Raw genomic sequence first — 24,362 nt, forward strand, 5'->3', positions numbered from 1 at the left:
TTGTAGCCTGGAGTGGAGCCAAGCCTTCTGCTTGCTCCATGGCAGCAGCCATTTTTGTTGGAATTTATGTATCTTCTATAATTGAAACTTTGTAGCCTTGAGTGGAGGCCTAGGCCGGCAAGGGCAGGCGGAAAGCTTGGCTTCCTCCATTGCCGGGGAAACCCAAGCCTTCCTCCTGCTCTCTGTGGCCGTAGCCATCTCGGTTGGGTTTATTTGCATATTCGCTCCTGATTGGCTGGTGGGCATGGCTTGTGGGTATAGCAGAGTGATGGTTAATTTGCATATTACTCTTTTATTAGATAGGATAATTTAAAACTAAAACAAATAGAAAAGAACAAAATGTGTAAACAGGAAATTAAACATTTTCTTTAGTGCAACTTCCAAATTATGCCCGGGACGTAGATGTAGATGGCAATGTAGAATGGTTTGAAAGGTTTTTGGTCTTTAAAACATCAACTTCAGTGGGAACAGTGTTGTTGGTCTCCTTTTTAGCTAATGCTCTGATACTGTGCTCTCCAGGGGCGTGTCTCCCTACATCACCACGATAACGTGTCTACGCATTCCCAGGGTGATGTCGGGGGACGCGTCCGTGGGCATTACAAGGAACCTCTGGAAGATTGAGAGGTTGTTCCTTCTACTGAATGGGCGGATATAAATCCACCCACTCAGAAGAAGGAGCTGCGGCTGTGTTTCCCGACGTTGCCATGTTAACACTGCTGCTGGTGAAGGAGCAGAGGGGAGAGCAAGAGAACCCTCCGCTCTTTCGGCTCCGCTGGCCGAATAGAACAGCCGAACGGGCCGGATCCGGCCCGCGGGCCATAGTTTGCCCACGGCTGCCCTAGGAGCTCTATCGGTAAAGATATTGCTACGACATAGGTCTGATATTTTGCTGCCTTTGGATTCTTCTAAGACTTTTATGGTTTCCTGTCTTACATTTAAGTCCTTTATTCATTTTGAGTTTATTTTTGTGTATGGTGGAAGTTGGTGGTCTAGTTTCATTTTTTTGCATGTATCTGTCCAATTTTCTCAATAGCATTTATTGAAGAGACTGTCTTGCTGCTACACACTTTCTCTTACACAGTCTCAGACATTATTTCTTTTTTGAAATTCATAAATTGTTAACCTTTTGCCATATTGGAGCCTCCCACTGAGTTAGTAAAGAATCAGTTGCAGACATTGTGATACCCCTAAATACCATGTAAATACCCATAATCCCTGGATGCCAGACATTTCCTTCACTTCACCACAGCAGGCTTACCAAACAAGAAGTCTGACATTGGTACAATATATGTTACCTGATAGCTATCCATAGTCAACATTCCCCAATTGCCTTAATAATGTGCTTGACAGCCATTTCTTTCTTTAAGTCCAAAATCCAATTGAGGTTCATGCATTGCATTTAGTTGTCATGTCTTCTCTGACTCCTTTAACCTAGAAGGGTTCTCTAGCCTTTTCCGCATGGCAATGACATTTTGAAGTGTCTAAGCCAGTTGCTTTGCAGGAGGTGCATCCAAATGTGTATTTCTGACTCTTGCTTCATGATTATATTCATCTTAAAACATCTTAGCAGGAGAGCTGGGGGGGCAGTGTTGTGTCTTTGTCGTTGCATCACATGAGGGGTCTATGCAGTTGTTTTGTCTTCCATCAGTGACACTGTTTATCTCGTTAGAAGGGTGGTATTCAACTGTGTCAAGGCATCTTTTCTCTTCCTGACCAGTAAGAAGTCTGTGGGGTAACACTTATGAGACTAGTGACTATCCTGCTCCCCCACTGTCTTTCACCCCATGGTTTGAGTGTCCACTGATGATTCTTGACTGAGTTGAATATTATTATGGTGGTTTTACATGAGGATTTTCTGTTTATATCACCCCCTCTACATTCATTAGTTAGCATTTTCTGTAGAGATTTTCCTTTCCCTTTTATTTTTTTAAAATTTCTTTATTGATTAAGGTATTACATATGTGTCCTTATTACCCCATTACCCCCCACCTCTCATTTATGCCCCCACCCCCCTGTTTTCTGTGTCCATTGATTAGGCTTATATGCATGCATATAAGTCCTTTGGTTGATCTTTCCCCCTTACCCCCACTGTCCCCTACCTTCCCTGAGGTTTGACGTTCTGATTGATGTTTCTCTGTCTCTTGATCTATTTTTGTTCATCAGTTTATGTTGTTCATTATATTCCACGAATGAGTGAGATCATGTGATATTTATCTTTCTCTGCCTGGCTTATTTCACTTAGCATAATGCTCTCCATCTCCATCCATGTTGTTGCAAATGGTAAGAACTCCTTTTTTACCGCAGCGTAGTATTCCATCGTGTAGATGTACCACAGGTTTTTAATCCACTCATCTGCTGATGGGCATTTAGGCTGTTTCCAAATCTTAGCTATGGTGAATTGTGCTTCCATGAACATAGGGGTGCATATAACCTTTCTGATTCGTGCTTGTAGTTTCTTGGTATATATTCCTAGAAGTGAGATCACTGGATCAAACGGGAGTTCCATTTTTAGTTTTTTTGAGGAAACTCCATACTATTCTCCACAGTGGTTGCACCAGTCTGCATTCCCACCAGCAGTGCACGAGGGTTCCTTTTTCTCTGCATCCTCGCCAGCACTTGTCATTTGTTGACTTGTTGATAATAGCCATTCTGACAGGTGTGAGATGGTACCGCATTGTTGTTTTGATTTGCATCTCTCTGATGATTAGTGACTTTGAGCAGGTTTTCATATGTCTCTTGGCCTTCCTTCTGTCTTCTTTCGAAAAGTGTCTATTTAGATCAGTTGCCCACTTTTTGATTGGGTTGTTTATCTTCTTTTTGTTAAGCTGCATGAGTTCCCTGTAAATGTTGGAGATTAAACCCTTATCATTGATATCACTGGCAAATATGTTCTCCCATGCAGTGGGCTTTCTTGTTGTTTTATTGATGGTCTCCTTTGCTGTGCAAAAAGTTTTTATTTTGATGTAGTCCCATTTGTTTATTTTCTCTTTAGTTTCCATTGCCCTAGGAGCAGTATCAGTGAAGAAATTGCTTTGGCATATGTCAGAGATTTTTCTGCCTATGGATTCCTCTAGTATTTTTATGGTTTCCCATCGCATGTTTAAGTCCTTGATCCATTTTCAGTTTATTTTTGTGTATGGTGTAAGTTGGTGGTCTAGTTTCATTTTTTTTGCATGTATCTGTCCAATTTTCCCAACACCATTTATTGAAGAGACTGTCTTGACTCCATTGTATGTTCATGCCTCCTTTGTCAAATATTAATTGAGCATAGTGATTTGGGTCGATTTCTGGGTTCTCCATTCTATTCCATTGATATATATGACTGTTCTTGTGCCAATACCAGGCAGTTTTGAGAACAGTGGCTTTGTAATACAGCTTGATAGCTGGTATTGAGATCCCACCTACTTTGTTCTTCTTTCTCAGGATTGCTGCAGCTATTCGGGGTCTTTTTTTATTCCAGATGAATTTTTGGAAAGTTCGTTCTAGGTCTGTGAAATATGTCGTTGGTATTTTAATGGGAAGTGCATTAAATCTGTAGATTACTTTGGGTAGTATGGACATTTTGATGATGTTGATTCTACCAATCCATGAACATGGTATCTTCCATCTGTTTATGTTTTCCTCTATCTCTTTTTTCAGTGTCATGTAGTTTTTTGCATATAGGTCTTTTACCTCCTTAGTTAAGTTTATTCCTAGGTATCTTAATTTTTTTTGGTGCATTGGTAAATGGGATTGCTTTTTTTAGTCTCTTTCTGTAAGTTCTGATTATTGGTGTGTAGAAATGCCATAGATTTCTTGGCATTAATTTTGTATCCTGCTACATTGCCAAATTCATTTATTAAGTCTAATAATTTTTTGATGGAGTCTTTAGGGTTTTCTATGTACAGTATCATGTCATCTGCAAATAAGGACAGTTTTGCTTCTTCTTTTCCAATTTGGATGCCTTTTATTTCTTTTTTTTGTTTGTTTTTTTTTTAATAAATCTTTATTGTTCAGATTATTACAGGTGTTCCTCTTTTTTTCCCCCATAGCTCCCCTCCACCTGATTCCCCACCCCACCCCATGCCCTTACCCCCCGCCACTGTCTTCATCCATAGGTTAAGATTTTTGTCCAATCTCTTCCAGCACCCCTCACACCCCCTCCCCCCTGAGAATTGTCAGTCCACTCTCTTTCTATGTCCCTGATTCTATTATATTCACCAGTCCATTCTGTTCTTCAGATTTTTTATTCACTTGATTTTTAGATTCACTTATTGGTAGGTATGTATTTGATGTCATTTTGTTGTTCGTAATTTTTTCTTTACCTTTTTCTTCTTCTTCTGTGGGAACCCCTTTCACATCCCGCATGGTTCAGGGTTCCGGTTCAGGATTCGGGTTCTGGAGAAGGCCGCACACAAATGAAAAAAGACTAGAAAAATATTAATTTGGGAAATGGGGGCCAGGCAGAAGCCCACCTCTAGTGGGAGGACTACCCTTTGCTTTGGCCTTGCCATCCCTTTTATTCAGGTTTGGGATACACTCATTTCTCTTAGGCAGGCAATTCCAGTAATAGGCAGATTATCTTATCAGTAAGGATTTACATGATTATTTGGTGGGGAAGTTGCTTCAGCTACCATTGTCTCAATTAGATAGGGAGTGGTTGGCTCTGACTTTTCAGAGCTTCAAGGTTGACCAGCCTTCCAAGTTTCCTTGTCCACACCTTTCTAATTAGTGAGACAATGATCGGTTTCCGGCATTCTTCCTCTTCTTAAAGAATACCCTTTAGCATTTCATGTAATCCTGGTTTGGTGGTGATGAACTCCTTTAGCTTTTTCTTGTCTGTGAAGCTCTTTATCTGACCTTCAACTCTGAATGATAGCTTTGCTGGGTAGAGTAATCTTGATTGTAGGTTCTTGCTGTTCCTCACTTTGAATATTTCTTGCCACTCCCTTCTGGCCTGCATAGTTTCTGCCGAGAAATCAGCTGACAGTCGTATGGGTGCTCCCTTGTAGGTAACTAACCGTTTTTCTCTTGCTGCTTTCAAGATCCTCTCTTTGTCTTTTGCCCTTGGCATTTTAATTATGATGTGTGTTAGTGTGGTCCTCTTTGGATTCCTCTTGTATGGGGTTCTGTGTACTTCCTGAACTTGTAAGTCTATTTCTTTCACCAGGTAGGGCAAGTTTTCTGTCATTATTTCTTCTAATAGGTTTTCAGTATCTTGCTCTCTCTCTTCTTCTGGCACCCCAAAAATTTGGATGTTGGTACGCTTAAAGTTGTCCCAGAGGCTCCTTACAATATCTTCATATTTTTGGATTCTTTTTTCTTTTTGTTTTTCTGGTTGGGTGTTTTTTGTTTCCTCATATTTCAGATCTTTGGTTTGATTATTGGGGTATGTTGATCTACAGTTGAGTTTCTGTATATTCTTTATTTCAGACAGTGTATGCTTAATTTCTGACTGGTCCTTTTCCATTTTTTTGGCATTCTCATTAAGATCCTTAAAGTTCTCACTAAGTTCCTCAGCGGTTTTTAGAAGATTCTTGAGTAACCTTATAAATGTGGTTCTGAACTCTATGTCGTCCAGTAGTTTGCTTTCCTCCATTTCTTTCATTCGTGACATGTTTCTTTGTCTCCGCATTTTGCTGCTTCCTTGTGTTGATGGAGTGGCTTTGTGTGGTAGGTGACCTATAGGGGCCAGTAGCTCAGCCTCCCCAATCACCTGAGGTGGACGCCTTTGGTACACCCCTTTGTGGGCTGAGTGCAAAGTCTTGGTGTAGTTAAGCCTTGATTGCTGTTGGTACACTGGGAGGAATTGACCTCCAGGCCAATTGGCTGTGAGGACCCGCTGTGTCTATAATGGAAGAACTGCTGCGCTGGAGACACGCTTATGGTACAGGACTTGTTTCAGTGGGGCTTTGGTGCTCACTGAGTCTGCCTCTTGAATGTGTCACTTATGGATGTGAGGAGTTGAAATCTGGTGTCTCACACTGACCACTAGGTACACTGGCTTCTGGATCTCCAATGGGGTGCAGGTCAGCTACCGTCTGAGGCTACCCAGCAGGCGCTATAGCGAGAACTACAGTTTTCTCCTCTTTGCTTGGGGTTTGGAGGTTTTGGAGCTGTCTGACCCTGGCTGCAAGTTTGCTATGTTAAGCTGCGATAGGGCAGGTCATTCATATGCTAAAGCCGCTGCTTGGAGCTTGGGTGGGTTTGTAGATTGTGCAGGGCTGGGTCTCAGGGTGTGACTAGGCTAGGGCGTGGCAAACAGCGATGGCTGCCAGTTAGCCGGCTCTGCGTCTCCAACGGCGTCCTGTGCCCCAGCACAATAAACAATTATTCCTGTGCGCAGCCCTGCAAGCAAGCCTCCCTCACTTTCCGACCCCACGGCAGACAGTCCAGCTTCTCCCCGTAGTAGTTTGGGTCCCCCGCATCTCCCCAGAAACTGGAGTTCGGAGTAATCGGGAGCTTGTCTCCCTTCGGGTTGAAAAAAGCAGCGCTCCCAGTCGCCAGTCGCCAGCCCAATTCGCGCGGCTCCGTACCTCAGCTTTTCAGCGCTTGTGCACCCCTCAATGCTGTTTGCTCTTTCCTTCTAGTTGTAGAACTCCCACTCAGCCAGCTTTCCCGTGATTCTGGGTGATAGACGTTTTGTCTTTTAGTTGTAGTTTTGAAATTGTTGTGCGAGGCAGCAGTTTAGGTGTTTACCTACGCCGCCATCTTGGATCCTCTCTCCAAAGCTTCTTCTATTTCTTTTTCTTGTCTGTTTGCAATGGCTAGTACTTCCAGCACTATATTGAACAGGAGTGGTGAGAGTGGGCATCCCTGTCTTGTTCCTGTTCTTAGGGGAAATGGTTTTAGTTTTTGCCCATTGAGTATGATGTTGGCTGTGGGTTTGTCATATATGGCTTTTATTATGTTGAGGTATGATCCTTCTATTCCCACTTTACTGAGAGTTTTTATCAAGAAAGGGTGTTGGATTTTGTCAAATGCTTTTTCTGCATCAATTGATATGACTATGTGATTTTTACCTCTCAATTTGTTTATGTGATGTATCACGTTTATTGATTTGCGAATATTGTACCATCCTTGCATCCCTGGGATAAATCCTACTTGGTTATGGTGTATGATCTTTCTGATGTATTGCTGGATCCGATTTGCTAGAATATTGTTGAGGATTTTGGCATCTATGTTCGTGAGGGATATTGGTCTGTAATTCTCTTTCATTGTGTTATCATTATCTGGTTTTGGTATTAGGGTGATGCTGGCTTCATAGAAGGAGCTTGGAAGTGTGCCTTCCTCTTGAATTTTATGGAATAGTCTGAGGAGGATAGGTTTTAGTTCTTCCTTGAATGTTTGGTAAAACTCCCCTGTGAAGCCATCTGGCCCCGGGCTTTTGTTTACTGGAAGCTTTTTGATGACTGCTTCAATCTTCCATAGTTATCAGCCTATTGAGATTTTTAGTATCTTCTTGAGTAAGTTTTGGAAGGTTGTATTTTTCTAGGAATGTGTCCATTTCCTCTAGGTTGTCTAGTTTGTTAGAATAGAGCTGTTCATAGTATTTTTTAATAATCCTTTGTATTTCTGTGGGGTCTGTTGTTATTTCTCCTCTTTCTTTTCTGATTTTGTTTATTTTGTTCCTCTATCTTTGCTTCTTGGTGAGCCTGGCTAGAGGTTCATCAATCTAGTTTATCCTTTCAAAGAACCAGCTCTTGCTTTCTTTGATCTTTTGTATTGTTTTTTTTTTTTTTTTTTTTTTGGTCTCTATGTCATTCATTTCTGCTCTGATCTTTAATATTTCATTCCTTCTGCTCACTGTGAGTTTTTCTTGTTGCTCTCTTTCTAATTCTTTGAGATGTTGAGTTAGATGATTTATTACCATTTTTTCTTTTTTTTTTGAGGTAGGCCTGTAGAGCTATAATCTTCCCTCTCAGGACTGCTTTCATTGTGTCCTATAGTATTTGCATTGTTGTGTTTTTATTGTCATTAGTCTCCAGGATGTTTTTAATTTCTTCTTTGACCTCATGGATAACCCAAACATTGTTTAATAGCATGCTATTTAACTTACAAGTGTTTGAATTTTTTGGAATGTTTTTCTTCTAGTTTATTTCTAATATTATGCCATTGTGGTCTGAGAAAATGCTTGATATGATTTCAATATTTTTGAATTTGGGAAGACTTTGTTTGTGACCCAATATGTGGTCTATTTTTTAAAATGTCCCATGTGCACTTGAGAAGAACGTATATTCCGTGGCTTTGGGGTGAAATGCTCTGAAGATGTCAATTAGGTTTATCTGATATAGTGAGTCATTTAGAATTGCTGTTTCTTTGCTGATTTTTTTTGTCTAGAGGATTTATCCAGTGATGTCAGTGGTATATTAAAGTCCCCTACTATGATTGTATTGTTGTCGCTCTCTCCCTTGATATCTTCCAGGAGTTTTGTTATGTATTTGGGTGCTCCTGCATTGAGTGCATATATGTTTATCAGGGTTATATTCTGTTGTTGTATCGATCCCTTTAGTATTATGAAGTGGCCTTCCTTATCTCTTGTTATGGCTTTTACTTTGAGGTCTATTTTGTCTGAAATAAGTACTGCTACTCCAGCTTTTTTTTCATTTCCATTTGCCTGAAAGATGTTTTTCCATCCCTTCACTTTCAGTCTGTATGAGTCCCTTTTTCTGAGGTGGGTCTCTTGTAGACAGCATATATATGGGTCATGTTTTCTTATCCATTCAGCCACTTGATGTCTTTTGATTGGAGCATTTAGTCCATTTACGTTTAAAGTTATTATTGAAAGGAACTTATTTGTAGCCATTTTTATTTTTTGTGTCTGTGTTCCTTCTTACCGTTTTATTTCTTCTTTTTACACCAGTCCCTGTAGCAATTCTTGTATTGCTGGCTTGGTAGTAATAAACTCCCTTAGCATTGTTTTGTCTGTGAAGTTCCTTATTTCCCCTTCAATTTTGAATGATAACCTTGCTGGATAGAGTATTCTTGGATTTAGTCCCTTAGTTTGCATCACATTGTAAATTTCCTTCCATTCTTTTCAGGCCTGATGTGTTTCTGTTGAGAAATCATTTGATAATCTAATGGGAGCTCCCTTGTATGTAAATTTCTGTCTCTCTCTTGCAGCCTTTAAGATTCTCTCTTTGTCCTGAATATTTGCCATTTTAATTATGATGTGTCTTGGTGTGGGTCTTTTCAGGTTCATCCTGTTTGGGACTCTCTGTGCTTGTGTGACTTTTTTCTTTGCCACATCAGGGAAGTTTTCTGACATTATTTCTTCAAATAGTTCTTCTAACTTTTGTTCCTTTTCCTGTTGTTCTGGTACCCCTATTATTCGTATGTTGCTTCGTTTTCATGTTGTCCCATAGCTCCCTTAGGCTATCCTCCTGTGTTTTAATTTTTTTTTCTCCAGTTGCAATTCAGTTTGGCTGTGTTTTGCTTCCCTGTCTTCTAGTTCACTAATTCGGTCTTCCGCTTCTCCTAGTCTACTGTTGAAACTTTCCATGGTGTTTTTTATTGCAGCTATATCACTCTTCATTTCGTCTTGATTCTTACAGAAGTTGTTGATTTTTTTCATCCATTTCTTCTTGATTTTTACATAAGGTGTTGATTTTTTCTTCCATCCGGTTTATGAACTCTATGACCCTTATTCTGAATTCTTTTTCTGACTTATTGCATGCCTCTGTTTCACTTAGCTGCTTTTCTGGCGATTCCTCCTTTTCTTTCCTTTGGGGGTATCTTTGTCTACACATTTTTGGTCTCACTGACTGATCTAGATGTTGAGCTGTGCAGGGGCTGCTCCTTTGGTGGCAGTGGCTTCTCTGGCTGTTGTTGCTCCTCAGGTGGTTACGGTAGCGGCTGCTTCTCAGTTGGCAGCGGCTTCTCTGGTGGGTGCTGTTCGCAGCAGTGGTGCCTCCTCTGGCTGGTGGGGGAGGCTGCTTGTATGGCTGCTGTTCCTTGGATGGGGGTGGGCTGATTATGAGGTTGCTGCTCCTCAGATGGGGACAGGTTGCTCGTGCCTGCTCCTTGGAGAGGGGCCAGCTACTCAAGTGGCTGCTGCTCCTCGGACAGGGGCGGACTGCTCGCGTGGCTGCTGTTCTTTAGATGGGGGCTGGCTGCATGCTGCTGCTGTTCCTCAGATGGGATGGGCTACTCGTGATGCCGCTGCTCCTTGGACAGGGGCAGGTTGCTTGCAGGGCTGCTGCTCATTGTACAGGTGTGGGTTGCTCATGCAGCTGCTTCTCCTCGGACAGGGGGCGGTCTGCTCATGTGGCTGCTGTTCCTCAGATGGGGGGAGACTGCTGGTGTAGCTCCTGCCCCTCAGAAGGGTGTGGGCTGCTCACACAGCTGCTGTTCCTCGAATGTGGGCCGGCTGCTCACACAGCTGCTGCTCCTCGGAAGGGGGTGGGCTGCTTGCATAGCTGCTGCTCCTTGGAAGGTGGCTGGCTGCTTGTGCAGCACGGCTGCTGCTCTTCGGACAGGTGCAGGGTGTGGGCTGCGTGCAGCTGCTGCTCCTCAGAGGGGGGCCAGCTGCATGGGGCTGCCGTTCCTCAGTAGTGGGTGGGCTGCTCAAGCGGCTGCTGTTCCTCGGATGGGGCGAGCTGCTCATGTAGTTGCTGCTCCTCAGACAGGGGAACTGGCTGCTCACACAGCTGCTGCTCATTGGACAGAGGCAGGCCACGTGAAGCTGCTGCTCTTAGGCCTGTGGCGGGTTGCTCGTGGGGCTGCTGCTCCTTGGACAGGAGCGGGCTGCTCACGTGTCTGCTGTTCACGTGGTTGCAGTGCCCTGGGCTAAAGCGTTGGGCCAGTCAGAGGGGAGCCTGCTTCCTAACTCACAGGAGCCTGTGCCCAGGGTGGCTGGAGCCTCGTTGACCGTGGGATCACAGTCTAGGTAGCATGTCCCTGGTAGGGGTGGATGTAGAGTCCCAGGTGTTATCTGAGGGCACTCTGGGTGGAATTGAGGCTGGGAACCCAGGTACAGCAGCTCTCCCCTTCAAAAAGGCTAGGCCTCTAAGGACAAGCTGACCTCCCGGTACTGTTTGCAATGGTAGCAGAAGCTGCCTAGTTAGGCAAGCCTGATTAGCCTGCCCATGAAGGTCCTGTGGGATCTAACTATGCTTCACTCACTCTCTCTCTCTCACACACACACACACATCCCCCACCTAACCACATGCTCCTCTTTTACTCCCTCCCTCACTCATGCTCTTTCCCTCACTGCTGCATTCTTCCTGCCTATATATATTTGGATCTGGGGTGTTATTGACCTGTTCGTGGATGGAGTTTCCTCTCTAGGTGTCTGGTTATGTGGCTTGCTCTCAAGCCCCTTGACCAGACAGGATAAAATTCACCTCAACAAGACACAACACAGAGGGAACTAAGCACAAATGTAAACACGACACCAATAACCCCAATATAAGTGACCACCCCCAATGTAAGTGACCACCTGGGCAAAGAGAGTTAGGGCAGAGAAAGGAGAGAAAAAGATAAGGGATAAAAGACAAAGGAATAAAAAGGAGAATATATATATGTATGTGGGGGTAAGACACCACAGAACCAATAGATAAACCAAAAAAAAAAAAAAAAATACAAACGCCACACACCCAGCAAAGAGGATTGGGGCAGAATCTGTAGAGGCTGAGCTTATATAGTGAAAATAAGATTAAGAATTGGATGAATATGGGGAGGACCCCAATTTAGTATTGAGGAAGTAGAAAGGGAATAAGTGGATGAGAAGAAAGAGAATGAGAAGAAAAAAATAATAAATTTACAAAAAAATGATTTCAAAAATGGTATAAAAATTAAAAATAGCAAATAAAAATAGTGATGAAAAAATAATGGGAAAAGAAATAGAAAAAAAGCAAGGAACAAAAACAGGAAAACAAAGAAGAAAAAAAAGAAGAAAAAAAAAGAAAAAAGGGATAATAAAAAAAATAAATAAATAAAAGTGAAAAAAGTGGAGTGTCATTCCTTTGGCTGGCTTATGATTCCAGTCTCTGTACTGTACTGTTTCTCAGTTTCAGGTTGCTGGGGCTAAAGATTTCTCTTTAGGCCAGTTCCTATGACCTCAGGGAGTATTCAGAGTCTTTTGTATTATTCAGGGTGGGATCTGGGTGTGGCTATATTGGTTGCCTGGAGACTGGAGGGAGGGGCTATCTCCCAGGAGAAAATGGCGACTGGGGCTTAGATATGACTCAGCACCAGACTCTCTACCACCTCTCCTGGACCGCCGTCTACTCTCCCCAGATTCCACAAGTCCACACCTTCTGCCACACCTCAGCCACGGGTAAGTGTCTGTATCCGAAAGGTCCTACGAACTAGGTTCAGTGGAGAAAGGCACAGGCCCCAGCACGAGGAGGGACTGCATCTCTGCAAGCTCCTCTCTTGCCAGCACTGTGTGGTCCTGCCAGCCCTTCAGGGCTGCCTCTGAGCTCAGATCCAAAATCCAGACTCCAAGGTCCAAAATCCCCTACCTCCTGCAGTCCCATGGTCCCTTTTTTTTTCACAGTCAGATGCTTTGCCTGTCCTCAGGGATGCAGCTTGGCACCCTGTAGTTTCTCTCTGACCCTCTGGGCACAGAGGTGCGGCAGATCTCTTGCCTAGATCCTTGATTTCACCTTTATTCAGGGGACCTCTGCCCTTCCCGGCTGCAAACTGTCTCACCAGCTGCGTCTCCTTCGCCAATTGGGGCTGAATTCCACTCATTTCAGCTGCTCACTCTATTTGCTCCGGGACAAGGTTCAGGACACGTCCGTCTATTCTGCCGCCATTTTGTCTCTCTGCTTTCCCTTTTAATTGCTTATCTATCTATCTATCTATCTATCTATCTATCTATCTATCTGTCTATCTATCTATCTCTATCTACTACCTATCAATCTTTCTATCTACCTATCTGTCTACTTATCTATCTATTTAATTTAGAATCAAAATGGAACTCATGGATTTTTTAAATCACTTCAGTTGAATCACATGTTCACACAACAGTCTGTTCATGCTCTTGCTTATATATTCTCTCTCTCTTTTTTCCTCATAAAATAGTCGATTAATCCATCTAGTTCCTGTGGAATCACATGTTAATAGCAACAGCAGAGGGAGCATAAAGAAGCCATGTGACCTGTAGAGCTAAGAGATGGCCCATGAGAAACCCAAGACGTGAGCTGAGCCCTCTGGGAACAGCATAACTAAAGAGGAGTAGAAGCAGAGAAAGGGAATTCCAAGAACGGGACTGGCACATGCAAAGGCTTAGAGTCAGGAATTGCCTATTGAATGGCCATTTTGAAATAGAGAATAGAGGTTGGGAGAGAAAGGTGGAGCGTGGGCAGCGTCTTCAGTGTCAGAATGGGGAGCGTGGTGTTTTTCTAGAGAGAGGACACAGGTGTCAGTGAAGAGAAGTGAAGGTGAACGTGGTGGGCAGGCAGGCTAAATGGCCATCTCAGAAGTGATTAAGGAAAATTGAGTTTATTTAAGGAAAACGGGATGGGGGGTGGGATACCCAAAGAGAAGTGCTGCACAGCGCTGAGCCAAGGGGATGACGGTGCGCCCAGGAGCAGGAGTTTCATCCTTATATGCTGTCACAGTGGGACTCTCCTGTCGTCAGTGGGTTTGGGGGCTGAGCTGGTGGGCCTGGAATGGGGATGGAATGCAGGTGTGCGATCAGGGGTCTTCAGGAGTTTCACTTTCTCATATGGTCTGATTCCCGGTGTCCAGCAAGCATTTCCTGGTCTTTGTTCCCCTGTGGCGGGAAGCTTACAAATGGCTTTCAAGGGTTGTATTGCCTTCTAGTCCTAACAACAGGAAATGTGGGGGGAAAGTCGATGCTCTGTGGAACTTACACAGATTATAATATGGAAGTTCCACGGCAAGGCATCTGGTGAAGAGGTTAGAATCCAATAGATGCACACAAATACTTGAACTAATTGTTGGTGACAGCAGATGGAAGGGAGGATAGGAAAGTTCAAGGGACAAAGTGGTTAATTTGGACGTGAGGGATGAAGGAAAGAAGGGATTCCCAATGACACAGGGATGAGAAAAGGGGGTGGGAGGAGAAAAGTGGGGGCTGGGATGCAGCTATTCCTGATGTCAGAGACTCTGTCCTCCTTGCATCTGTTCTCCCAGGTCCCATGTAAACTCTTGCAAAGTAGAATCCACCTGTCTACAGGCTGCACCCATCTAGAGTAGAAAGGTTTAGGGCCGTGGTCGGCAAACTCATTAGTCAACAGAGACAAATATCAACAGTACAACGATTGAAATTTTTTTTGAGAGCCAAATTTTTTAAACTTAAACTTCTTCTAATGCCACTTCTTCAAAATAGACTCGCCCAGGCCATGGTATTTTGTGGAAGAGCCACACTCAAGGGGCCAAAGAGCCGCATGTGGCTCGCGAGCCACAGTTTGCTGACCACGGGTTTAGGGCAAGCGTTTCAAACTTTAATGTGCGAGGGAATCAGTTGGAGGTCCTGTTAAAAGGCAGGTTCTGGCCCTGCTGCCTTGTGTCAGTGGTTATGCATTGACCTATGAACCAGGAGGTCATGGTTCAATCCCCAGTTGGGCACATGCCTGGGTTGCAGACTAGGTCCCCAGCGTGGAGGTGTGCAGGAATCAGCCAATCAATGATTCTCTCTCATCACTGATGTTTCTATCTCCCTCTCCCTTCCTCTCTGCAATCAATGAAAATGTATTTTAAACAAAATTTTAAAAAATGCAGGTTCTGATTCAGTAGGTTTGGGTGTGACGTGGTGGTGCTGACACTGCAGGCCTTTGCGTAGCAAGGGGTTAGAGGATTTCTATGCAGATTAGCCAGGCCTGAAGCCCATGGTTGTGAAAGAGGAAGTGAAGCAAATAATCTCTTTCTCCTCCCCAGGGATTATCTTCATGCCAGGGACAACCCAGATGAAGACCAAGGACATTCTCTACCGACTAAAGGAGTCTAATGCCAAGAGCATCGTGACCACAGATGCCCTTGCCCCGGAGGTGGACTCTGTGGCTTCTAAGTGTCCCGCTCTGAAAATCAAGCTCCTGGTGTCTGACCACAGCCGTGAAGGGTGGCTGGACTTCCGATCTCTGCTTAAGTGAGTTTCGGGTCTGACGGAGATGCTCTCTGAGGAACGGTGGGAGAAGGCCATCCACACCCAAGCACTGTAGACAGACAGCTGGTGGTAGGAAGCTCACCAGGCCTGGCTCCAGAAACCTCTTCCCAGCTATGTCCCTGACCTGCTGTGTGACCCTGGGCTACTTCCTTCCCCTCTCTGAGCCAAGGTTGCTTCATCTGTAATATCAGGATATTGCACTTCTATGCTTCTCTCCCTAAAGTTTGATCACCCCTGGGATGTGAAAGGAGGTGTAACGTCAGAGGATTACTGTGTTTCAAGCTTCTTGTAGGTGGGAACCTAAAAGACTATTCATATGTAAATATAAATACATATATGTGAATAAGTTGAATGAGAGGTTAAAATGGATCCTTAAGGTGAAAGTTGAGACTGCAAGAAAAAATGAGGCTGTGATTGGCAGGGGCTTTTGGGGACAAACATCTCCCAGGGTCTGTGTGCCCTTAGAAAGTTAGGGAAATGTCAGAAAGACCCTCCACCTCCAATCCTTTAATTCTGTGAGCCTTCAGGCGTATTTTACACTGTCCACCTAAGAAATGCCCAGACCTCCAGGAAATTTTTATGGGTTTATTTGAGCCCAACTGACAACATGTGCTGGGGAGCAAGACCTCAAATGCTCCAGAGGAAAACCGTTTTGTAGCTTCTCTCATGCATTTGAAATTCAGGAGGACTCAAGAAAGACTAAGGTGGGAGAAAGCCAGGTGCGGATGGGATTACAGGATAGTTAAGATTCTGTGCTCTCTTGAGGGGTCACACCCCCTTCAAGGGATATTCCTTTCCATATTTCAAGGGCGTGTTAACCTAGATGCACAAGAACAGTGGACAGGCTTGCTTAAGGCAAAGATAACCCTTTCACGAGAGAAGTTCTGTGTCAGGGGCCTGACTTCCGCCATGCCCTGCCTGGGCAGGGATTTATGATCAGATCACTTGTGAGCTTAGTTCACAGAGCCCCCTGTTCCACCCGCAGCTCAAACCTTGCTGGGTGTCTTTTCTTTGTCTCTTTTATTTTTCTGAGGTAACACTGGTTTATAAGGTATAAGTTGCACTGGGTTTGTTTTCTTGAAGGAACTCTTCTGTTTTTAAAGTAAAATGTTATTCAACCCCAAAAGCAAACACAGTGACATCACACCTTGTGTTGGACTCTAAGGTCTGGAGTTGGGGCTCTCCCTCCAGGGAACACACCCTCGCCTTCCCCTTGCCCTACTTTTGACTCTCTCTCTCCTCAACGCCAAGGGCCCTTTTTCTGCCGGAACTTGTTTCCTGAGCCAATGCAGCTCCACTGGCTCACTTCCACTACCTCTGTGGCTTTTTAGATAAACTTCCTTTTATATTTTGAATAAACAAATACAGTCAGAGAGTTGATAAAAACCTAAATAAATAATACTGTTTAAAAATCCCTTAAATTGCCCAGAGTCACGATGCTACCATATCTCAACAAGAACCAGTGTTCCCCCCAGCCTTTGGATGATCTGCAGTTTATTTGAACACGGGAAGCTCATATGTCACGTCCAATCATCGCAGACGTCCAATCATCGCAGGCCCAAGAGACTGAGTGTAGAAACTTCCAGGAATCAAGGCCTTCTGAGGGGCCTGCAGTTTTCCTCTGCAGGCCAGGCTCAAGGTTACACCAGACGTACACATATATTTCTTTCACTCTCCCTCTCCCTTGCTCTCTCTTCCCCACCCCTTATCACCAAGGTTATGGAGTGAAATTCCTGTAAAATTAGTTTGTATGAAAGCAAGCTTAGCAGTGTGAGTAAGAGGACAGTCTATGCACCACACTGGGTTTGAACCCTGGCTCTGCCAATTGCTGGCAGTATGTCTTTAGGCAAGTTACCTAACCTCTCTGAGCCTCAGTTTCCTCATCCACAAAGGGAGCATGACAAGTTGGGCATAGTCACCTCTTAGGATTGCTCTGAAGATTGAATGAGTTCTTATTTGTAAGTCATTTACTAGTAGAGCATTTTTGGAAACAGTAAGTTCTATTTCAATGTTTGTTAAATTATAAAATACTCAGCTTTGTTTTCCCCATTTTTTAAATGAGGAAATGTCAGTGCTCTTACCCAGGTCACCCATAAACTCTGTTTGATGCTTCAGACCTGGAGACCAGTTTTTCCTCCAGTGTTGCAAAACCCATTTTCTGCACTGGCCAGGTAGCTCAGTTGGTTAGAGTGCCAAGGTTGTGGGTTTGATCCCTGGTCAGGGCACATACAAGAATCAACCAATGAATGCATAAATAAGTGGAAGAGCAAATTCATGTTTCCCTCTCTCTAATTCTCTCCCTCCCTCCCTCCCTCCCTCCCTCCCTCCCTCCCTCCCTGCCTCCCTCCCTGCCTCCCTCCCTCCCTCCCTCTCTCTCCCTTCGTCTCTAAAATCTAGACAAGCAATCCGGGTTTCTGACTTTGAGCCTCATGCTGTTTCTTTTGCTTACCCTGAGGGTGGGAGCCAGGAGACTTGACTCCTCTCCTTTTCTGTTCAATCCCTTTGTAGATCAGCATCCCCAGATCACACCTGCATTAAGTCAAAGACCACGGACCCAATGGTCATCTTCTTCACCAGTGGCACCACCGGCTTCCCCAAGATGGCAAAACACAGCCATGGACTTTCCTTGTGACACTCCTTCCCTTCATGGTAGGAAAGAGGCCACCAACTTAGAGGCTGGGTCACAGTCTGGGGCAAGGTGTGTGTGTGTGTGTGTGTGTGTGTGTGTGTGTGTGTGTGTGTTGGGAAAGGTGCTCTAAGTACAACCAAGTCCATCCTGCTTCTCCCCCTGCACTCTTTGGTTCAGACCACTGAGGGTCAAAAAGGCGAAGGTGTGGACTTCTAAGTGTGTGTTGACAGAAGCGTCCCAATGACAAGGGGGTCCTGCCTGAGCACCTTCACAGGTGTGGAGGGAACGTGAGTGGAGGCAGCAGGCATTCTGCAAACTGCACAAATGGCAAGCCATGTGTCTTTGTCACTGGTTCCAGGTTTGGTGGGAGGAGGACAGAAAGTTCTAGCTATGTGGTCTGTACAGATACGGAGGTGGAGTTTCCCAATCATGAGCCATTAGGGGGAGGTAATATGTGGAAGCAAGCAACTGCCTTTAACCTAAAATAAATAATTGTAGAGGCTGAAGACGTAGCCTTGGGTTAACCATGTAATCAATTTTAAACCAAACATCTTTTCCCTCCTACTTCCTCCTCCCCAACTAATAATATGCAGACCAGACCAAGTTCTGTGGGGAAGTATGGGACTTGGTTGAAAAGTCTGTAAGGAGGATTTTCCAAAAGGTTGGGGGCCTCTGGGGGTCCTTGCCAAAGGCAGCAGCCCCTACCTTGACTTTTCCAAACAAGTCCGATCCCCTGGGTGTTTTGCTGGAATCTCTATGTTTAGTCTTTAAGACCCGACCTTAAAGAAGCATGTGCTTTCTCAGAATATTTACCCTGCTGATTGTATCTAGAGGTTAATTTTAGTTCAACCTGTTGTTACAATAAAAGGCTAACAGCCCAGGCAATCAGGGCTGTTTTTGATCCTAAAGCCAAACAAGCCCCTTAGCCTTCTCATTCACAGAAACGTGTGTCAAAGAAATCTGTTCATCCATCTCTCAGGGTCTGCTGGTCAGCCCCTGCAAAGTTCTATGTGTTTTGTACCTTATTAAGCAGACCAGGGGGCAGAGAGGTGTCTTGTGGACACTGGGCATCTGTGCTAATGATATCACTTGATCAGCAAAACCCTGAAGGAATGGGGGTGGAAAGAAGGGGAGAGTTTATGTGTAGTCAGAATAACACAGGCAAAGGCACAAAGATATAAAAGGTAGCATTCATAGCCCCGCTGGCGTGGCTCACTGATTGAGCATCAACCTATGAACTTGGCTCAATGCCAGGTCAGGGCACGTGGCCAGGTTGTGGGTTCCATCCCTGGTATGGGGCATGCAGGAGGCAGTCAATCAATGATTCTCGTCACCATTGATGTTTCTATCTCTCTTTCTCTGTACCTTCCACTCTGAAATCAATAAAAATATATTTTAAAAAGTAGCACTCATAGAACTACAGAGATCTGAGAGGAGCTGCTTCTCGGGGTGTCAGAGAGGCACAGATGGGAGCAGCTGAGAAAGTGAGTGGGGCCCAGAGCACACACAGTCGTGGTGACTTTGTTGTAGAGATTGGAAAATAGTGGGCGGTATTGAAAGATTGTTAACAAGGAAGAGACCTAATCAAATTTGTATTTTGAAAAGATCTCTGTGGCTGCAGGGTGGAGAATGGCTGGGAAAAAGAATAGATTTAGAAAGACCTGTTAGAGGGTCTTAGAATAATTTAGGTGCAAGATGGTGGTGGCTTGGACAAGGTGCTGGGGACATGGAGGAAGTTAAGAAGTCTGAGATTTTAGCACATAGAATGGGAGGGTGTGCTGGCTAGATGTGGGAGGTCAGAGGGGCTGGAGAGTCAAGGTGGGCTCCCAGGTTTTAGAATGGGAGGGTGTGCTGGCTAGATGTGGGAGGTCAGAGGGGCTGGAGAGTCAAGGTGGACTCCCAGGTTTTGAGCTTGGACAGTAATGACATTCACTGAAACACAGAAAACACTGGAGGAAAATTAGTCCAGGGAGGCAGGAGAGATTAGAATGCTCTGGGTTTGAGATGCCCAAGAGACATTGCAGAAGAGATGCCCAGTGGGCAGGTGGGTCTGAAGCTCAGAACAGAGGTCCCTAGATTGTAATTTCCTGTGGGTGTGCCACAGCCCTAAGAGATGGGAAGAGGGAGTGTGAATGGCTCTCCAGGCCCCTCCCTACTAATAGAAGAGCTCTTCAAAGCCATAGCTTGCTAATGGGAGAGTTAAGTTTTTCTCAAGTACTTCTGCACACAGAGGTCCCTCCGAAGGAGTAAGAGTAGGTGGAGAAATGCTTCAGTCCTAGCTGAGTAGCCACTGGATTCAATTTTCTGTCTTTCCATCTACCAGCTATTTCTGTGTGTGTGTGTGTGTGTGTGTGTGTGTGTGTGTGTGTGTGTGTGTGTGTGTTTAAAAATTAAATCTTTATTGTTGAAAGTATTACATATGTCCCCCTTCTCCCCCATTCCCTCCTTCTAGCCCACCCCATCCCCTGTTTTGTGTGTGTGTGTGTGTGTTTAGTTAATCCTCACACGAGGGTATTTGTTTTTCATTGATTTTTAGAGAGTGTGGGAGGGGGAGAGACAGAGGGAGAGAAACATTGATGTAAGAGAGACACATCAATTGGTTGCCTCCCCCACACACCCCAATCAGGGCTGCCTGCAACTGAGGTACATGCCCTTGACCAGAATTAAACCCTAGACCCTTCAGTCCATGGGCCAACGTTCTAACCACTGCATCAAACAGGCTAAGGCTGTTTCTGTTATGTTTTGATGCTGTTCTGAGAAAGGCCCCTCCCTTATTATCCCTGATGGCTGCCATTATTGCCCAAAACTGTACCAGTAACAGATTTGAATGCAGAAAAAGGGCAACAGACTCCATCCCAGTATTCCCAGGCTTAAGGGTCATTATGATTGAACCAGGTGAAGTGACAAGTGACCAGGAAATCCGATTGGCATGCCTTTGGGACTGGGGTGGGAGTGAGTCTGGAGCCCCACACTAACCACATGAATTCAGAGTGCGAGGGGTGGCTCGCTGTCTCAGAACCAGATTTCCCAGCCCTTGGTCACATGCTCCTGTGCTTACAAAGCTGAGGCAACTGTATTTTGGAGTTAGCAGGAAAGTACTGCAGCTGAAGGCCACTGATGTCCTCTGGTGCCTGTCAGATCCAGGCTGGATTGTGGCTATCATTGGGACCCTGTTTGAACCATGGACAGCAGGGTCTACAGTCTTCATCCATCATCTGCCCCAGTTTGACCCTAAGGTCATTGTAGAGGTAAGAGGACTAATTTCTCAGTGTCAACAACTCCAGGAGAAACTCATGTTTCAGGCTCAAAAGCTGGCCCCTGCGGAGAATAGTGTATAGAACAAAGCAGCCCATTAGGGTGATATAACCTGGGCTCTGGGTGTCTCAAAATGTGAGGCGCTGAATCAGTCAGTGAACCACCTGAATACACATTTTGAGAAATTAAAGCAACCAGCACAATCTCAGGTCTCCTGGCTCCTCCAGGGCCAGGTGGCCAGTGTGTATGTGTGAATTGATTGAAGTGTTTAAAAACAGAGCCCTTGGAATACGATGGTTCCAGTTGCTTTTCACACCTTTAACATTTGTTAGTGGTAACCTTACCTCTCTGAGCTCAGTCTCCTCACCTGTCAAATGGAGTTTTAATAATTACGACCTCATAAGATTGTTGGGAATATTGAGATGATACAGGCAAAGTGTGTAAAGTGCTTAGCCCTCAGGCCTGCACCTGAAAACACTCAGGAATTGGCAGCAGTTGCTGTTATTGTTACGCGTACATCATGGTGACGATTGAAGTTGCCTCCATAAACCCTTTCAAATGACTTCCCTGCACCTGAACATGCTGTTTGTGTCTGCACTCTCGGCACCCTGGCTTTCCTTCACAGATCTGCCTCTCCACCTCTCAAGCCCAGGCCCCTCCCCTCACCACTGTGGGGCCTGTTCTTCTCCAGGCCCTTCCACTGGAGCCCCTCACTACTCATCTTTAATCCATTATACCCTTTCTTCTATATTATCAGTCTCTCACTTTTCATCAGCTCTACTCCCTCAGTCCATAAACACATTCATGTTCAATATGCAGATACTGGAAGAATTAACAAATGAATAAATGGGCTCTCTTAGAAGGGAGATCAGAATAAAAATGGTAATAATTAGTCAGCATTTTGTTGTTGTTGTTGTTGTTTTTGGCCAGTATTTTTCATCTTAACTATAAATATAAAATTTGTCTCTGTTCACCTTGTAGACACTCTTTAAATACCCCATCACGCAGTGCCTTACTGCGCCCTCTGTATTTCGAATGATTCTGCAGCAGAATTTTAGCAGGTATGTAGAAGTGGCTTCTTTTTTAAAAAAAATATATTTTATTGATTTTTTACAGAGAGGAAGGGAGAGGGATAGAGAGGGAAACATCGATCAGCTGCCTCCTGGACACCTCCCACTGGAGATGTGCCCACAACCAAGGTACATGCCCTTGACCAGAATCGAACCCGGGACCCTTCAGTCCGCAGGCCGATGCCCTATCCACTGAGGCAAACCGGTTAGGGCAGAAGTGGTTTCTTGTAATCACAATCTTTGGGTAGGATTTTAAGGAGTCTATTTCACTGTGGTCTTGTTGTCGGTGGGAAACAGGCTCTGGCACGGGGTTGGGAGGAAAGAATCCCAAGGATCCACGCACGGGAAATTGCCATGTGGCAATGTGGTTTATTTGTTACGTAACATCAATAGAGTTCTCCTCTGGGCTTCCCAATGCCCATCGCTTTCCGCCCTAACCTGGAAAAAGTCCAATCTCGTCTTCAACAGACCAAGGCAAAGGCCAATTCCCGGAGTTTCTGCTTCATGAGCCTTTGGGCCTGGAAGTCTCCCCCAGGCCCAGGTGGCTGTAGACCTGCATGGTCCTTTGCTCCTGGGCGGGAGGGACAGGAACAAGTTGGGCCAGTGGGGTCCCCGGCAAGAGAGAGCGCCAGCATTACCCCCTGGGTCTCAACCAGAAGCTTTTTTAAAACAACCAGCTAACTTCCCAAGATTCCAGGGGCATGCATGGATCCACCCGTAGTCAATGATATTTTCCCAGATTAGACTGACAGCCTCTGTGGTCCAACACCTCCCACTGTGCCATTTTTACTTTACTGGGCAGTTCCTGATCTTCCCTGTGCCCCCTCCCAGACACAATCCTGAACCAGAGGGGGGAGAGAAGGGTCTTAATCCCCTTGGGGGACTATGCTGCCATTTCTTGGGTGTGAAACTGGAGCTTCCTGGTGAAACAAACAGGCCTCTGCTTCCCAGCTGACTGTGCTCAACATTGTCAGCCTCTCCCCTGGCTCTGTTTCTTTCAATAACCAGCCAAGGATGGTAATGATCTGACTGTTTTAACTCTGGTTCTTTGAGGGCTAGTGTGTGTGTGTGTGTGTGTGTGTGTAATGTTGCTAGCGATAATTACCAGGCAGGCGAATTGGTTTATTAAGCAGGACTCAGATCCAAATGAAACAGTGAGTCTTGCATCATTGTGGGTTGTTTTTTTCCTTTTTTACACTTTTTTATTGTGAAATAACAAACACAGAAAAATACATAAGACATAAATTTGTAGATTAAGAAATTGTTGAAAATTAAACCAATATGTAACCACTCATTCAAGTCACAATAAGAGAACATTGCCAGCCCCCAGTGACCTACTCAGACCTCTCCAATTCCCGTAAAGGAACTCACTATCTTGACTTCTATGGTGTTCACTCATTTGTGTGTTTTTTTCTTTTTTTCCCCTTGCAGTTTCCCTCCTAAGGAAATATTCTGAAACAAATCAGTCTATTTTACTTGCTTGTGAACTTTGTAATAATATTATTCTGTAATGTCTGGCTTCTTTTTACTAAGTCATATTTCTAAGATGTGCCCATGTTGCATCACATTGCTGTAGCTAACTTTTATTGCCGTATAATATCCCATTTTATAAAAGTCCACATTTTTTCCATCCGTTCTGCCACTAATGGACATTTGGGTGGTTTCATTTGAGGGCTATTGATGACTAGCACTGTTCTTGCACATTCACCCTGTGCACATAAGCACTCACTATGTGGGGTCTTTCTAGGAGAAATTGCTGAGTCACACTGACACTGCATCCTACCCCTATTTTCCAAAGTATCCAATCACCATGTGCGCCCACTAGCAGGGAGGCAGGGTTCCCTTGTTCCACATCTTTGGCAACATTTGTTCTTGTCAGAGTCTTTAATTTTTACCAATCTGATGGATGTAGTGTTATTTTGCTATAACTTTATTTTTGTATTTCCCCGTGTTTGTAGATTAATTTTGAGCTAATCTTGTCTTTGAACCTAAGGGCACTTATTTATATTTTAGAGACACTAAAATGGAAGTGGGTGCTTCAAAAATCAGACCTAATAACCTTTAGACACAGAGTTAAAATGTAAAGGAGTTGGACAACTACCCTTAAGAAGCTAACTCTGAAATACAACTTGCTTTTATTCACGAAGCCTCCTTCCCAGCATGCCCGTGGAGTCTGCCTCTACCTGTATTTCAAAGCTCATGTGACAGGCACTTTTTGCAACATTCCTCAGATGATGAACTTGGTCCAAATCCAGTAAAAATCCAATCACTAATGACTCCACTGGAGACTCTGCTAATTTTACCTACTTTGGAGACAGCTCCAGATGAGTGAGGAAGACACCCCTAATGA

At 44.5% G+C, this 24,362-nt stretch overlaps 1 protein-coding gene across 1 annotated transcript in view; it reads left to right on the forward strand.

Annotated features, from left to right (window-relative positions):
* Window positions 1-24,362, forward strand: part of LOC308253704 (acyl-coenzyme A synthetase ACSM1, mitochondrial-like) — a gene marked incomplete at its 5' end in the record, with an annotated part of 61,014 nt that overhangs the window by 15,097 nt on the left and 21,555 nt on the right. Inside the window, 3 exons of the mRNA XM_080679374.1 lie at window positions 17,567-17,686; window positions 20,755-20,935; window positions 21,924-22,003. Coding sequence (XP_080535500.1) covers window positions 17,567-17,686; window positions 20,755-20,935; window positions 21,924-22,003 — 381 coding nt within the window. The remainder of the gene's footprint in view (window positions 1-17,566; window positions 17,687-20,754; window positions 20,936-21,923; window positions 22,004-24,362) is intronic.

Source organism: Plecotus auritus (genome assembly GCF_963455305.1).
Source record: "Plecotus auritus genome assembly, chromosome: 7".
NCBI classification, from domain to species: domain Eukaryota; kingdom Metazoa; phylum Chordata; class Mammalia; order Chiroptera; family Vespertilionidae; genus Plecotus; species Plecotus auritus.